General features: G+C 39.4%; 1 protein-coding gene, 1 long non-coding RNA gene and 1 other non-coding gene across 3 annotated transcripts in view; 2 read left to right on the top strand and 1 right to left on the bottom strand.

The window, feature by feature from the left end:
• Nucleotides 1–7,791, bottom strand: LOC140242705 (uncharacterized). The gene is made up of 9 exons (XM_072322464.1): nucleotides 7,713–7,791; nucleotides 7,182–7,252; nucleotides 5,751–6,000; nucleotides 5,157–5,262; nucleotides 4,088–4,290; nucleotides 3,420–3,546; nucleotides 2,361–2,670; nucleotides 1,742–1,987; nucleotides 1–888 (listed from the first exon to the last, which is right to left on the bottom strand). Exons 1-9 carry the CDS (start codon nucleotides 7,769–7,771, stop codon nucleotides 803–805), a joined length of 1,458 nt encoding a protein of 485 aa, XP_072178565.1. The 5' UTR covers nucleotides 7,772–7,791; the 3' UTR covers nucleotides 1–802.
• A 1,488-nt stretch (nucleotides 7,792–9,279) lies between these two features.
• Nucleotides 9,280–9,363, top strand: Trnal-uaa (transfer RNA leucine (anticodon UAA)). The gene has a single exon. It is a non-coding gene; the product is annotated as a tRNA-Leu (tRNA).
• A 4,307-nt stretch (nucleotides 9,364–13,670) lies between these two features.
• The window catches only part of LOC140242673 (uncharacterized), a 44,986-nt gene continuing 41,447 nt past the window's right edge, over nucleotides 13,671–17,209 (top strand). The window contains exon 1 of the long non-coding RNA XR_011902145.1: nucleotides 13,671–13,783. This is a non-coding gene — a long non-coding RNA (uncharacterized lncRNA). The remainder of the gene's footprint in view (nucleotides 13,784–17,209) is intronic.

Genomic DNA, 17,209 nt, shown 5'->3' with positions numbered 1-17,209 from the left:
CATATTCCCTCATTTAATATCACTGTATGAAAAGGCCGATTCGGTTGACAAACTAGCGAGTCCACGCTTACGGATGCCTGCTCAACACAGTTTTTGGTTCTGTAAACATTTGGATGGCCACCAAGTCGTAGCCACATCAATTTCCACCCATACCCCACATTACCATCCTTATGTTATCCATAAAACTTGTAAACTGAAGCCGGCAAGCCAGAATTTCTGAAGACAGAACAAACTTTCTCGTTGCTATGGCAATGCCCTTCTCTCCCTGGTGATGTCAGTAACATCACCAGGCAGGTGAGCACAGAGTTTACAGAGGTAAGCACATGACTTACATGTAACTGTCGTAAGACTAATGAGAGGACCGTAACAGTTCGTAAGACTAATGAGAGGACCGTAACAGTTCTCCTCTTTTTTTCTTTTTTTTTTTACCCTTTTCACTAACAAAGCACATGTGCCTTTATGCAAGTGAATATTGACTGTGATGTCATTTCATGGATCATCTCTTTGGTCACGAATGCAGATATGGACTCTTGGGTGACTCTGGTTGGGAAATGGACAAGATCTCTGACTCCCGCTCTCAGGTAAGATTTCTCCATGAAGGATTTTTCCGAGGATTGAGACTCCGTGCTTTTAGCTCCTAATGTAACCGAGAATATGGTCCAACCTCACAACCTTTAAAAGCTTGTTAGTTTTCTCACATAGGAGTTTTCATCACCACACACGCTGCATCGTGCAATTCAAGGCGCAAATGGTGAAGACAGGTCAGAGGTCACAGAGGTCAGGCAGGGGTCGTTGACTCTCGTCACGTCATGACGTCATTCTCGTCCTCTGTGTTTGGTTTCAGCGGGAGGCTACGGAGCTCCGGAAGCTCTCTCCTACGATGGTTCGCTGTAACAGCCAACACAATCAAAAAGTATTGTGGTGTATAATTTTAGATAAAAACAAATGTTACAGGGTAATAAGGTCGAGTTAGGGTTTACGTGCAACATATTTTCTCAAAGAGTATACCTTCTACATAGATATGAAATTAAGCATCAAATTACTGATAGCATGCGTTTTCAACACTTTATGTAGAGTAAATCAAAGTTTACAGAATCTTAAGTTGGATAGCTTCCTTTGCACTGACGAAGTATATGAAAGTCTGTATTAAGATCCTATAAAAGATGATAAAACTTTAGAAAGAGTATTCAGCAGTATTGACATAGATATGAATAGACTATGTAAAACAAATACACCACGTTTAAGCTCATTATGACTTTGATAATCCCCTCACAGCACTTAATACCAAGTTTTATTTCCTTCTGCTGACTGTTCCGCACTAAATGAAGAAAAGACTCAATGCATTTCAAAAGACACCAAAATAGCATTCTTCCAGGCTGGTGTCCTGTTTTATACTTTAACATTTTGTGGGTTGAAAAAATTAAATATTATCGAGTTATGTATCATAATGAAGCTGTGAATCTTCCCTTTCAAGAATTTGACCTTTGAACTTTAGAATCTTCTCTGGTGACCTAACTGGACACATATGAGACATCTGGTGTCAAACAACGAGTGTGCGAAAAAATGGCAACTTTACACTATTCTGTCATGATAAATGGCACTGTCTTCCATCAGTTAATGCACACTTATGAAAGGCACTTGCGAATTTAGTTACAGCCTATGAAGGACCTTTTCTTTACATGAAAGAAAATAAATGATGTCACTTTGATGGGTTTATTTTTGCATAAAGAGTCAAACTCACTTGTACTTGAAGGCAGTATGGGATCCAGTGTCTGGCGGGGACTGTTCTGCTCTACCAGGGGGGCCAGGGTGGGCTTCTGTGACGCCTTGAAAATGTTGCGGTGGCCCGGGGCTTGGGCCCACGAAGGCGTGGCAAGAGGGGTGGGGAGAGGGGGCGGGGTCACCTCGTCTATGCCTTCCACCGGCATCGGGGCCGTCTTGTTCTTCTTGATCTTCTTCTTCTTCTTTTTCTTCTTCTCTTCACCATCTGTCAAGAATCAAGGTAAAGGAACATGACTGTGTGTGCTCAACATTACATGGCTTTCCGAAAAACAATAAACAAGTATAGTCTAACCGCTGTTATCTGGCCATCATTTTTTCTGGATCTCTCTATCATATGGAGTCCATTCGGACAAGTCGGACAATCGTCACCCCTAATGGTATGTTATTTCGTAAACTCCCGAACGACCGAAGTTTGTGCATTCAATTGTGCAATGCCAGACTCGGTGCTATATCCATACACGTGTTGCTGAAATTGTCCGCGCTGACAACTTGTCAGCGCTGACTAAATTGATGAAACACCCCCCCCCCCCCCAATCAACTTTAAGCTATCAAAGTTAGCACCCCTCACCCATACTGACCTCCTAAACTGGTTTCTGACGTCTGAGCATTCAGCAGGTTTTCCTGCGACCCGACGACGACCTGCTTGGACTCCTCGCCGGCCGAGGTGACCTCCTTGGGGCTGGCCAGCCCACTGTCCGAGGCTCCGCTATTCTCGTCATTCCTCTCGCCCTCATCAGTCTTATCATCATTTTGAGTCCTTGAGGGAGGCTCCTCTGGATTCGCTTCACCACCACTTTCCTTCATCTCCATGCTCCCGTTGGATTTTTCTTCCTCTCTCGGCTCCTCCTTCGACTTCTTCTTCTTCTTCTTTCCTTCATCATCGTTCTTCTGCAAATGATTGAAAACAGGTTTTGTAAATTTCATAGCAATTTAAATTAAGCATGTGTTATATTTTTCTGCAAACTGTCTTGTAACAAAAAAAACCCCCCAAAAACAACCCCCCCCCCCCCAAAAAAAAAAAAAAAAAATAACACTCTTTAAATTCTAATGCCAGTTTATATTCTGCAAGTTGGGTCTTTCTGCAACCTGCATTCTGCCAATAATTGGAAACATGATAAATCCCACTTCCATTCAAATTTTGGTAAAAAATGCTTCCTTATCCTTATTTGTAGCAAAGTGATGGTGTTGTAATAGAAATACATTCCTTTGTTGCTGTTATTTTCAAGGAAAGGGGATATTTTTTTCCTGTCATCATAACTCATTCCTGAAAAAGATACGCACAGTATGAACACCCTTCCATTATCCTGTTAGGGATAATGGAAGGTGCAGATAACAACTGGTGCAGTGCATCACTGTTGAACATCCTTTCACACAAAATTCTGAGCATTCTGTCAATATGATATTGCAACTTTGTAAAGTCAGGATCTGTTGGTTATGAGTTACTTCTGCGGTGAAACGGCCCAGTATACAATATTCCTTCCCTCAAACAATATCTTCCTCTTAAGCTGTCCTTTAATTTTCCAATCATTAAATGTTGATTTAAATGCAAACACATTTAAACTTTTGAGCAACTCGAAGTGGTAAGCACATCGTTATCAATATGACGTTTTGTCCAAATGATACACTCAGGTAACTACCTTCTTGGCAAAATAACCGTTGTCCACTTTCTTGAAAGGATCACCCCCAGCCACGATGTCTTCATCGTCTGAGTCCTCCTTCTCTGGCAAGCCCTTGGCCTTCCGCTCCTCGGCCTCTCGCTTCTGCCTGGAGAGAGAATAATTGGGGGGGAGGGATAAATGAAAATGGCATTATAAAATACATTCCGTGCTGCTGGAAGGTTCCTCCCACTTTTTAGCCCTCCAAGGAGTATTCAATTGTCTCAATTTCAGCATTTTAGAGCTCATATTAGTATCTTCAGCCACAATCCATTTTTTTTTTTTTTTTTTTTTTTTTTTTGGGGGGGGGGGGGTAATTTCTCTCGTTAAAAGGTGTGTTTTTGTCTCTTAGGAGAAGGGATAGAAGGATAGCATGCAGCAGTGGGTAAGCTTAACTCATATGAACCTCAAACTTGAGACAAGCAGCCACACCAGCTACTAACCAGCCTTAAGTCACTGCATGATTCCTTTCAAGATGTTACACAGGACCTTTTTAAAACAAACCTTTGCGCCTCATTTGGTCCCTCATAATTTCATCGTGTAAAAAATCTCACTTCTGTGGAATACTTGTTTTTGCTTTCATGTGTGGAAATAAATAAAATCATGAAATAAACTACAGTAGATGAAATTGAATTGAATTGTGTCCTCACCTCTCCTCTCTCTGCTTCCTGACTTGCGCTCGTATCTCTTCTCTCTTCCGAGCCTGCTCCTCCTTCTGCTCCCGGGTGTCCTCCTCTACCCTCTTGGTGATGCGGGGCCAGTCAGCCTTGATCCCGTCTAGCAGCCACTGCATCCCCTCCCGGATGGATGGGTCCATGTTCTTGCCGATGCCCTGGACGGCCGAACATGTCTCCTACAAAACAAAAAGATATGAAAAGACACTTCTATATATATGACTCACATTGTCATGCATTATCATAATCTATGTAACAACTAAATAGATCCTTGTCATTTGATTGGTTGTTTGATATTGATCATTTGTCCTAATTTGCTATTGCATCATCATTTGAGCAAAATTATGGCTCCATTTACTGTGCCATCTTGGATCCATATGATTTGCCCCATTGCACACATGCCAAGAGCTACACTACGTACGGAAACTGCTTGCGTTTGCAGTGTGCATGGCGCGCTAGCGTATAGCGCTCAGTGAGCATTCTCTCGATCTCAGATCTTGCACATTGTTTTGTTTCTGAATTCATGAAACATCAAATGACAACGATCTATTTTTGGTGTTATATAAAATAAATAAATGTTTTCCATTCACGCAATGGACAGACCATTTCATTCAATGAAAGATGAAATAATTGATGAAATAATTAATCCATTCAATTCTAGGAGGTTGCACAAAAAATCTGTGTCCTGCAGGTAACACAATAGCACTATGTCCTTGCTACATCTTGTTCATTGTGTCTAAAAACATATCTTCACTGCTGCACATATGCATGAAATGCTTTATCAAATGCATGCAGTGTCACAAGCAAGCAAACATTTTGGCTTTTAGTTTCATTAGTTCATCTATTTCGTTGCGCTGCCTTTGAACTGTGCTGCATTAAGGCTTATAAACATTCATATTTACTATACAGACCACTCGTAGCAATCTTCAATTATTCCGTTCATTGCAAGGATCTACTGCTTCTGTGACACTACCTCGGTGCAAGATTTAAAATCCCTTCCAGAGGAGCAGTATTTCTCAAGAATAAAAAGTTCTCTGATTCTTACCACTCTACAGGGGCACTTGCTGTTATTTACAATGTCTTCAAGATCCAGCTGATCACAGATGTCAATTTCATCAAGGGCTCCCTCTCTGTCCTGTTTATTTGCCAACCTGGACGGTGGTGGTGTGTATGCAAAAGCAAAAGATACTCTCACCATTTCACAGTCAAGTTTGAAGAAACTTTTATTGCAGAGAAAAAAACATTCTATAAACATACATTATCAATGCATATTCAGTGGCACACCTATTCTATAACGAGCCTACACAAGAAAAAATGAATTCCTAAAAATTTCTAGTAGTCAGCTAGCTTGTATGGCCTCTACCTAACATGCAGAGTGCTAAAAATGCACACTTTGCTGAAGACCTTCTCAGACGCTCCTAGGTGCACAGCTCACAATTTTTGTTGCTGCTATTTTTTTTTTTTGCTTTTTGTTGTTGTTGTTGTTGCTGTTTTCTACTTGTGCAACCAAAGTCAAACAGTCTCACTGCATGGGAACTAGCTGTACATTCACAGAGGTGTTAATTACCAGGGGTAATGCATACTTCAATGACTGCAAACGCAGGAGAGAACGGGTGTTGAATCCATTTTACCAACTTACAGGAGTATCCTCTTGCCGCGGACTTTGTCCTTCTTGAGTACGTCTTCCAGACACTCCTTACACTCCTGCAAGCGATCCTCTGCGCTGGCATCAATGACGAAGATGATGCCGTGGACTTCAGCGTAGTAATTTGACCAGATCCCTCGAATCTTCTTCCCGCCGCCGAGATCAAAGACAGTCACGTCAAACTTGCCGAGTTTGAACTCCCCGTCAGCAAAGCCCACCGTTGGAGCCGTGTTATCGTTTGATTCTGTAACACAAAAATACACCATATTACAAGGTGGTTAAGGTTTCAATACAAGATCATAGTGGGGGCATAGCAGTACCACCTGTACTGAAAAAAAATTACGACAGGACCCTCCGCAATGATAACTTTAAAAATGTCATAATAACTTTGATAAAGGATCAATCCAATTACAATTTCAGGGTATGAAACTATACCTCACTACCCACATCTTACAGACAACTCAATCCAATTTGCTTCAGTGGTAAAAGAGAAATGAGGATCTTTGTAGAGCATGTCAGGAATCCCTTCCCTCCAAGTTCTGTCCATTGTGTTCACATATTATTGATATGCAGTTCCAAGAGCATCCAAGTGCATTAAATACTCAGAAGAAACAGACCCATGGCATGCTTTACAATGATCCACATTTCCCTGTGACCACTTAAACAAATTAAATGGGATTTTCTGCAAAATATCGGTAAGATGTTATATTTTTAGATCCTGAAATAACATTCAGATGGTTTGATCATATTGGACGTTATCAATGCGGAAATCTGATTGAAATTTTTTTGGGGACATAGTGTACGCATAGTGGATGAGACTCTTGACTGTGAAACAGAGGTCCGCAGTTCGAGTCCTACAGAGATCGCATGTCATTGCACATTGGATGCAATGTTTATTGTGTGTACCTATGCATGATGTTCCTCTCAACCCAGGTGCAAAAAAGTATCTGGCAACAATGGCATGGCTCCCTGGAAGAACAGTGCTCACAATGAAGGGGCTACTCTGGGTGAATATTACCGAAACCATATTATTTCACTGTATCACTATCAGAGTTTGAAAATTGGAGCACACTGCACGAGAGAAACAACATGGGCGTGTCTTGGGCCCCTCCGTGGGCCTGACCATCACCCTGACATTACTCTAACATTGAGGGAATGAGGAGGAGTAGCGGTTGTCATCACAGGAGCTTTAAATAACTGCACTGTACTTTATTACAGAGTGCTGTGTATCTTCAGGCTATTATAAGCCTGATAGACATCCATCAGTGATGTGGTGATAAATGCATACTTCAGCTCTCTGTTTAACCATAAGGGAAAGTACTACGTATACTGTAGTGTATTGCTCTTAGTTATAAAAAACAGTAAAAAAAGAAAAAAAAAAGAAAAAAAAGAGGAAAATACACTATAATGAAATGAGATCCTTACCCCCTTGGACTCCTTTTAGTGCCGTTGTCTTCCCTGCATTGTCCAGTCCAATTAGGGCAAGTGTTACTTGCCTGGTGATAAAGAAAAGTAAATTAATGATGAAATATACTTTTTTATAGCATGATAAATCTTTATAAGCTCTTTGAAACCACACATGTATATTTGTACAGTATTCAATAGTTCTTATTCCATTCTACAGTAGGCCTACTAATCTTTCATGTATTCCATCTTATTCCATTACATCGTTTAGAATAATCAGACAAGCTGAGACAATTTCCCTTCATCTTTACATACATGTATTTGGTGGCAATTTCATTTACCAAGAATGCTCCGTTTTTCCATGGAGACACTTTTAAAAGTCTAGTACCTCTGACATCCAAAGCATCACAACGAACTGCAACAGCAGAAACGATGCATTTCCAGATAAAATGAATACCGGTACTCATCATTGTGTGAACTGTGTGAATATCGTCAACTTGACTTTATGACTGCCGTGCATTGACCCTAACCTCTGGATTGCAGGCAACTTACTTGCGAGGCTCCCGCCTCTCTTTGACCCATTGGAAGCAGCACGCCATCAAGCTGAACATTCCACAAGCCAGTTAAATCTGTAACACAACAAAAAGAAATCTCAAATAGCTAAATCTTAAACATTACCCGAAATCAATCTCACAAACACTAAAGTAACACATACATCACATGTAGATCCACAATCAGTCATGTTGGACATGTTAAATTAAATTTACACCCCAACAATATTCCAATTCCCCATTTTGCTGACAAACATCCCTCAAACAATAAACATGTCTCATTATTGAATATTAACGTTAATATTCTCAGTCTCATTCACCCTTGATCAAAATTTGGGGGAAAAAAATAATTTAAACAACTTGCACTCTCCCTCTAAAAACTAGGCCTACGTACTTGCAGGATCAGACCATCTCCACTCAGTGCCATAATGCAATGAAAAGATGAGAATTTTAGGCCTACATCGTTAGACTCTAGTTAAGCATGAAAATGTATGCGACTGATTTGCAGAATTTCAAATTCTTATTAAAATGAAATAGGGTTCAAACTCGAAACAGGGGATGGGGACACCCGCTTCACCCCATTTTATACCCACCCCTTCTTCCTTGTTTGGTTGCTTCGCTAAATTGCAATTTCTTGCTCCCCGCCCCGCGCGCCAGTCATCATGGTCATGCCAGTTGGGAAACTTGGCATCTCTGCTGCAAGTACAAATGGTTTCATAACCCCGACAACCCTATGAACCAATTCATTACACTTGTCACTCTTGTAATTTTTATGTCTATCTTTTTGACATCTTGAAGGGAATGGGTCCTGTCTGCTGGGCACGACTGCGATTGATAATCGAGCGAAGTGCATTCACATTCGGTAGGTTTTCCTCGCATGTCTAACGTAGCGTAGGTTACGGCTAGGCCTACGCGTTTTACTTACCTTCAGTGTCTCCGTGAACTTGAAGTCACTTGATGATCGAAAGAGACTTCATTTTATAATGAGGTGTGAAGATATGATAACTAATGATAATTTCCAAACCTAAGTGTCGAATTCTTCAATACTACCACCACGAGCTATGTCGATATCTGAAGATCATTAACACTTCAATTAGCCAAGCACAGTGTTACATTAGGTAGTAGTCGTCCCGTATGAAATCTCCGTAGGCCTATTTTACAACACGATATAGCGATTTCACGAAATCCGACCGGCGTTGTTGTTTTGTTACCGCAGCAACTCTCCAATATGGTCTGGCGATCCGAGCGACAGCAGCATTCACAGCACAGATACAGCTTGCATGCATGCAGCTAGCTTGCACGCATGGACTTGATTTGTGTGTGCGTGCGTACGGATTCCGGGCGTGCAGTTTTATCATGATAAGCCCGTTCGTATGCATTTCCAATCCACGCAAAGGTAACGAAACTTATGAGTTTCGCTATATAAATATGCCATAAATCAAGCAAAATGAGGAAATATTGCTGAAACATTCCTTATCATATCGAATAAAAGCATTATTTACTCCATTTTTACTACCGAGTGACGTTTGCAATTTTATAAACATATGAGGGCCCCTGTCATCGTTGGCAGTACGGTGGCCGAGTGGTTAAGGCGTTGGACTTAAGTTCCAATGGACGTAATGTCCGCATGGGTTCGAACCCCATCCGTACTAGGAAGCTTTTTACACTCTGCAATTAAATTAAAAAGTTCACACGATCGTTTTATCATTGGTTGCCATCTTAATTATTTAGAATGTTAATTCTGATTTTTTTTTTTTTTTTTTTTTGGGGGGGGGGGGGATTTTTCACTGAGAGAAAAATCGGGGGGGGGGGATTTTTCACTGAGAGAAAAATCGTGATATAAATAACACATTTCCATCAAGTTCTCAGACAGCCTTATAAACAGGCCTATATCAATATTTACAAGATAAATACTGATTTCTCTTAAGACAGAGGGATCACTTTATAGTGATTCTGTTAACCACAATCCGCATTATTTCAAAATTCCCTTTCTCCTTACAGCTTAGTTACCACGTACCATGTCCCCACGTACCCCATGCACCCCACCCACAAAAAAAGGGGGAAAGAATACAATAAAAAGATAGGAGAGCAGACACTGTGACAAGAATCATTACCTAAACAAGATGAGTTACAGTCAATGTTCAAAATGCCAGCAAACATAAACTATTAGACAACCCACATTTAACCTGATGATTATCTGCAGCTTTGTCTATTCAGTGTTAACCATTTTGTGTCTTATATAACAGCATGATATGGATTCAATACTCTGTACTAGAGACTTTATGTTAAGGTCTTATGCTAAATTGATAGTAATGAGAATAATAATGATAATAGTAGACTCTCAAAAAGGCTCATTCTATACCTAAAAAGATATTGGTGGCGCCGTGGAAACAAAAATGAGCATGGGTATCATTACGTTACAACATAGTACATGTATCACAGAACATAAGGAACACACAATAAAACAATCATAGTCATACGTACACACTGTAAATGTATTTTTTTTTGAAACACGAGTATAGAAAAGGTGTACAGTACTGTATGTTCTTTCGGAGGGGACGCAAGCATAAAGAGGTACAGCTATATAATGAGCGTGACAAATCAATGTGCGATTTTCTGTGCTTGTGCATAATTATTTTATTATACCATCACTCCTGAGAAGACCTATGTATTACAAATTTAGTTCAACGGTAGAACCAAGTAATAATAATTATCTCCTTCACTCAGCAGAACTCCCGGGTCTGCTTGAACATCGATTGTATGGTTTAAGATGACAGAGGGCAGCAAACTTGTTTCACTATTTCTATTTTTTTCCCAAAAAACAAAAACAAAAACAAAAACAGAACCAAAACAAAATGGATTACACTGTATATTTTCAAACTGCCATGTATTTTCTATCATAATGATAATGATCGTGATCATAATAATAATGATAAGGATAATGATAATGATACTTATTCGTCATACTCATTTTTTTTTTCTTCTTTTATCTATCATATTCCTTTCATACACTTACCTCGGTGATCCATCGCATCTTGTGCCTCGCGTGTGCTGGTACAGACCCTTCATCTCTTCTCCCTTCTCGCCTTTTTCCTGTCCTCATGTCTCTCTCTGTTTATTCTTTCAAAATAATTTCCTTCTTTTCCTTCACTGTGTTCTTTCTTTCTCTCTATCTTTCTCTTTAACAAGAGAGGTTAGAGCCTTGTGTTTGTTTGTCCGTCTGTTTGTTTGTTTGTTTGTATAGGTCTGTATGTGTTGTGCATGGTTATATAGCAACTTGCTTCCTTGATGTTAGTCTTTTTGTCCACGAGGAGACTGCAAAATACAAGCCTAGCTTTTCAACATGTCTCCTCCATTTCCTGCAACTTTAATTTTAATTCAGTTCTAAATTCTTTTTGTGATACGTAGTATTGTTAACATCACGTATTTTTCTTTGTTACTACATTGTATTGATATTGTTATTTTGTGTATGAAAATGTTTTCCATTATTGGAAATGAAATAAACGAAATGAATGAATGAATAAATGAATGAATACTGCTAAAACAATGATGATAATAGATATTAACGATGGTGTTTCCGACATTATCGATAGTAAAGGTATGACATAACAATAGTTACTACAAAAGATCTGTTTCAATTGTGGATATCCAACACAAACAACAACAACAAAACCAATTAACTCAAAAGTTAAGTGCAAAGATCGGATGTTTATAATCAAACTTTGAATTGCTATCTTTGTAATAACTCTTTGTGTGTGTGTGTGTGTGTGTGTGGTGCCTCTGCCACTATTCTGTGTACTAGTACATGTATAGATCTTTCGAAATAAATAATGGATGCGATGTACAGCGATAATTATTGTAAATCAAAGATAATAAATGACACTGATTTTAAATGAAATATGACTAATCGAAGAAAAAAACAAACAAACACCGAGATACATGGCGACGGAAGAAAGTGACAGATATATCAATACTTGTAAAAATGAGCAAACGTGTCTGTTAGTTCTACTCTACTGATATCAATGCAATACAATGAAATTATGAATCCATCATTATCTCCTGAAACTTGACATCCAAATGGAACTTGCCAAGTCGTTAAACATGACGTTAAATGTAGATGCCTATCTAGTCTCGTGTTCTTCTTCACTTCCATCTCATTCTTTTTCTCCTTTAGTCTTTCTGCCTTTTTTTTTCTGTGCCATTTTAGCGTCTAGGTACAATGTATTATGTGTTTAATTAGCATCAACTTTGTGTCCTCTCCTCTGCAAGATAATGGAACTCACACTTCCAGCCCTCCTTTTGCGGTTCCTATATCATACTAATTCACATCTTCAAATATAATAGTATTTTACATAGACTTATCATGCAAACACATTTCTAGTTATCTATTGTACATTAACTTTGTCTATTGTATAATGTATTATCTTTGTTTGTTTTCAATTAGTGCTAATATGATAATGTAAAGTGAAATGATAAACTTCGTGTGCTGCAACTGCGTGATCATCGAGTCTCTAGTAACGCCGAGGTTTCAGTAAACAAATAAAAGGAAAATAAATCAATAAGAATTATACAGTATGTCCCTCCAAAAAAATACAATCGGATTTTTGCATTGATAACACCCGATTACATGATTAAACCATCTGAATGCTACTTCAGGGTTAAAATAAACTGCACATCTTAGCTCTATTTTGCAGAAAACCCCATTCAATTTGGTTAAACGGTCACAAAAAATGTGGATTGTAAAGCATGTCATGAGTCTGATTCTTAGTTTAGCACTTGGATGCTCTTGGAAATGCATATTAATGTTAAACACAATAGACAGAACTTGAGGGAAGGGATTCCTGACATGCTCCACAAAAAATTATAATTTCTCTTTGACCACTGAAGCAAATAGAATGGAGTTTTCTGTAAGATGTGGGCAATGAGTTTCATACCCTGAAATTGTCTTTGGATTGATTCACTATTTTTAAAGTTATCATTGCGGAGAGTACCGTTGTAATTTTTTGGGGGACATAATACGGCATAACCATTTACCCAGGTTTTTAGACGACCTGTCACCTGCTTCCTTTTAGCCACAATTGGTCAGCATTGACAGAACTGTACTCTGCCATAAGTTTGTATAAATCAGTACGGTTGTAGCAGGCATATTAATTGTTGCAAAATGTGAAACTTTGCTATATATGTAGATAATGTACAAGCTTTTGCCATGATCGAAATCAGTTATGTATCTTTTTTTTTTCTTTTATTTCCGGATACATCTGTCTTCGATTTTTACACTAAGGTGAAAATCATCAAACTTTGCTGTTTGTCCAAGGGGCTATTAGATGAGGCTAGGCCTATCACTCAAGTTTAAACATTTTGTTTCTAACCATAATCATTTACAATCATGACTATATAAAGCAGCCAACGATCCCTTATTATTGCAGTATCTCCTGTCGATGTAAATATAAATCGCGAAATTTTCTATCAAGTACGACGACGTTTTGGGCGCATTTCCATAGAAGATGTTGTGTGATTTATTGAGTTCTCTTTCCCTTTCTCATTCTTTTTTTTTTTTTTTTTTTTTTTTTTTTGGTTATACGCCTTTTCATTTTGATTGTATGTTTTGTTTGTTTACTTAACTAATTTTTTAAATCTATTTTTCTATTTAGCTTTTGAGCGCCTGATTCATTGACGCTGACCACTATTTTTTTTTTTTTTAAATCTGTTTGAACTTACCATAGCCTGCCACTCGCACTCTGTTCAAGGCCGGAAATCGTCTTTTGTTTACATTTTTCCATTCTGTTTTGATGAGCACTCTAAAATGTTTGCAAGTCACCTGATAATATCGCGTGCGTGCGTCTCCTCTCCTGTTCTCAAGCGGTTAGTTACAAAATGTACGTTCGATTTCACCCTGTGATTTCACCGAACGATCCCGTACGGATACGTTCGGGCGCAGGGCAGACGTACATCGTAAACATGTGTATTGCATGTACTTTAGGCCCTATATTTTTATGTGTCAAAATTCGCGATGAAATGACAGCTTTAATCCATGGGTGAAGCGAAAAGTGACTTCAGTAGACAAATCAAAAAGTGAGTCATTTTTACGTCTCAAATGATTTGTAATATGCTGTAATGTATGTAGAAATGTGTACTGCGGTGTCACATTCATATTCTGTAAAAATGATATTCCTCCTGAGTCCTGTCACTGCACTGAGTGCCCACCTGTTCAGTGCAGTGTTTGTGGAGCTAGAGCTGGATCGCTGGAAGTGGAACGAACTGGTGGTACCTGTGATATGTGTGCTGTACAGTTTATCGCATATCGTCTACCGGTGTGTGCGCTGTGGTGGTGTGGCCGTGGTACAACACTGATCACTGGTTTAGGAGCCTACAAGTGTAGCCTATATACTACTGCTGCTGGTAGTAAACAAAACACAGCACAGCCAGCCAGGCAGGTGATGCTACTAGTCTAACGTTACAGCTAGCTGTGCCCTTATAATGATAGACAATGACTGTTACCGTGAAATCTTTTGTATTTTTGACAGTGTTAATCGTAATGGCAAGTATGGTTGGGGCACCACCTATCGGCAGGGCACCTTCCCATCGGCACCCTGCGTATCATGGCTGTTTGCGTATAGAACGAAAAGGTACGCGCGGGATTAAGTGTCATTAGCTATAGATCTAAAGACAATAAAAACGAAGAAACGAAAATCAAACTCGAACAAACCAAGCTAAAAAAAAAAAATTACACATCCGCTCAGTAACGATGCATGGCTGTGAAATTCACGTGTATTACCTATGGCCTGTGAAATTCATGTGTATTACCTATGGCTATGCTGTGAAATTCACGTGTATACCTATGGAGGGGAGGGGGTGCCGATCGCAAGGTTCCCTTTTTAGCTACGCGAAGAAAACGGAACGCACGCACTAAAATCGCGCTATTTAAAAAACGGAGATTCATAATCAACGAGACGGTCACAACATTCAAAACTGCAGTATTTATGGCATATTTGAGGTAAGAATTAGGCGGATTTGTGTTATATTTTTAGAATAAACAAGCAACAGATCCTTAGGGTGACGATACGTGGTACCCCCAACCCTACAGTGTGCGGCAATCTGTGTAGATCTAACGTTAGTAGGCCCTTGCCCTAGTACTAGTAAATTTGTTGTCATGATTTTGTCAGTTGTATAATTTAACAATGTTAACGTTACAACGTTACTTGTATTTTTTATATTTTTTATTTTCTATTTTTTTTTTTGCTGGAAGGTGAGACTCCACAAAAGTGCTGTCAAGAGATGTTCTGGCATAATCGTGATATAGTCCCTACCGCAGTGTGTCCGTACTAAAAAGATACAACCCTACCTACAACCCTAAACCTTGGGTGCATGCGCGGTACGCGCACTGAGCTGCGGTGGGGACTAGATCTAAACCTATATCACGATTTTGCCGAATCTATGGCTATTGCCTATGAATGACTACTACAATTCGACCTCGATTATCTGACCATGTCGGGACCGGCGCTCATCCGGATAAGCAAAGTGGCCAGATATGGGAGACATAGCGCGGTCCCAGCTGCGGTCCCAAGCTGCCGTCCCAGTGCACCGGCAGCTAGGCAGGTAGCGTACCCCACAACGATGGTGTAATCTATGCTAGCCTGCGCAAAATTGTAGTCCCTTCTTCACAAAAATAAATATATCTTTATGTGAAAATCATACATGTTTTACCTCATTAGATATTGAAAAACCTATCATGCACGTCTTATGAAATTAGTGAAATAGATCCATGAAAAGATGTCAGTTTTTTCTCAGTTTTTTTAATGGAAAAAAAAAGTCCTTCACTCTGTGAACGCGTCCTGATAATAGAGATTTCCGGATAAAAGGAGGCCGGATAATCGAGGTCGAACTGTAGATCTAGATCTACTAGGTTCCACAGTGAAATCACACGCACACAAAAAAACAAACAAACAAACAAACAAACAACGACAACATCCAAATAATAAAATGACTCAAATGTTGCAAGCAAGCCCCATCAAGATGTTTGGAAATGAATTCTGGTTGCCTAGCCTAGACTGGTGTCTAATATAGTTTCACTACACTTGACCGATTAAGGGATTAGGGTTAATAATTTAGAGATAAGAGGGTTCCTAGAATGTCTATGGCAGAACCATAACAGTAGTACATTTGAACACAGACATCATCAGCCACATCTTTAGGATTCACCCTATGGACCAACACTGTTCTGTAGATTGATAAATCTGCCTCTTGTTTGGTGACCTCTTGTGAACTAATGGTAAGCCTCTCACAACAGACAGACTCGGCTACAGCATTTTACAGGGATCTTCTAGTTCTATTCACTTTGCTGTGCGGACTTCAATTGTAGTTACCCGACAACGACAAGTAGGACTAGGACACAGGGTAGAATTCCCCATTTTCTGTTATAAGAGATCACAAAACTCGGCATGTATTATCTGTATATATATTCGAGGCATGAGTGAAGCTCACCATTTTCATGATTTGTTCCTCTTATACACCATTGTATGTGTACGTGCTTTATAAATTGGGTAAGACGGCCTTTGCTCTGCTCAAAGGTCAGGATGCTCTTTGTTTCAAAATGCTTTTTTCCACTTATAAATTGTGTTTGCTCTTTGAATACTGTACGAGCTGAAATTTTTCGCGGTGGTTTTATTTTCGCGAATTTCGCGAATCGCCTTTGAACCGCGAAAATAACAACACGCGAAAATAACAACGCGCAAATATCTAAGTGCAGTTAGACTCTCGTAACCGCGAAATTAACAACACGTGAAAATGTCCGCCAAGTAGCAATTCGCGAAAATATCTGTACGCGAAAATTTCAGCTCGTACAGTACATAGTATACATTACAATGTACAGGTACTGTATAGGCCCTACTAGAGTCAAAGGGGTTGGTCATTTTGCCTCTGATAAAGATTCTACTAGGATCGAAAGCTCAGGCCCCTTTTGACTCACATTTTACTCCAGTGGCTTGCCACTATTGGATTTAAAGCTCAGTTTTCAGCAGTTTTTTATTTTATTTATTTTTTTTTTTTATAGCTACAATACCTATACTACGGGGTGTTATTCACACATATGTTGTTTCTTTTTATACACTGTTTTATATTATAAATGACACTGATAAGTGATGAGGAGCGCATTTTTTCTGATCACATTTTTCATAAATCATACAAACCATAACTTTTGCTTCCATGAATACAGTGCAGACTCACTGAAGCATTACAGAGTTGTTTTCAGAATGCATTGGATGACAGTGGCAATTCGCAAAACTTTCATACCGCGGAAAAGGCTTTCGGTTCCAATTCACAAAAGTTTTATGCCACAAATGTCTCTGGTTTTACAGTGGCAATGTAAGCAAATGCCTTAAGTTTTGCTGTGTACAGGATCAGACTAGTATTAAAGCACTCAGAGAGGGGTCTAGGGCAATTACCCCCTGGGCAATTACCCCGCACCCTTCCCCTTGCCCTAATCCTAATCCTGAACCTAAC

The sequence above is a fragment of the Diadema setosum genome, chromosome 19, assembly GCF_964275005.1.
Source record: "Diadema setosum chromosome 19, eeDiaSeto1, whole genome shotgun sequence".
NCBI classification, from domain to species: Eukaryota; Metazoa; Echinodermata; class Echinoidea; order Diadematoida; family Diadematidae; genus Diadema; species Diadema setosum.
Note: the sequence above shows the minus strand (reverse complement) of the source record. Positions and strands in the feature narration are given on the sequence as shown.

Coding starts and splice junctions, on each gene's coding strand:
- LOC140242705 (XM_072322464.1), bottom strand. CDS start 7,771: ATGTTCAGCTTGATGGCGTGCTGCTTCCAATGGGTCAAAGAGAGGCGG. Junction 7,253..7,712: donor GAGAGGCGGGAGCCTCGCAA/GTAAGTTGCCTG, acceptor CTTTATCACCAG/GCAAGTAACACTTGCCCTAA. Junction 1,988..2,360: donor GTCAGAAACCAGTTTAGGAG/GTCAGTATGGGT, acceptor GATTCTTGACAG/ATGGTGAAGAGAAGAAGAAA.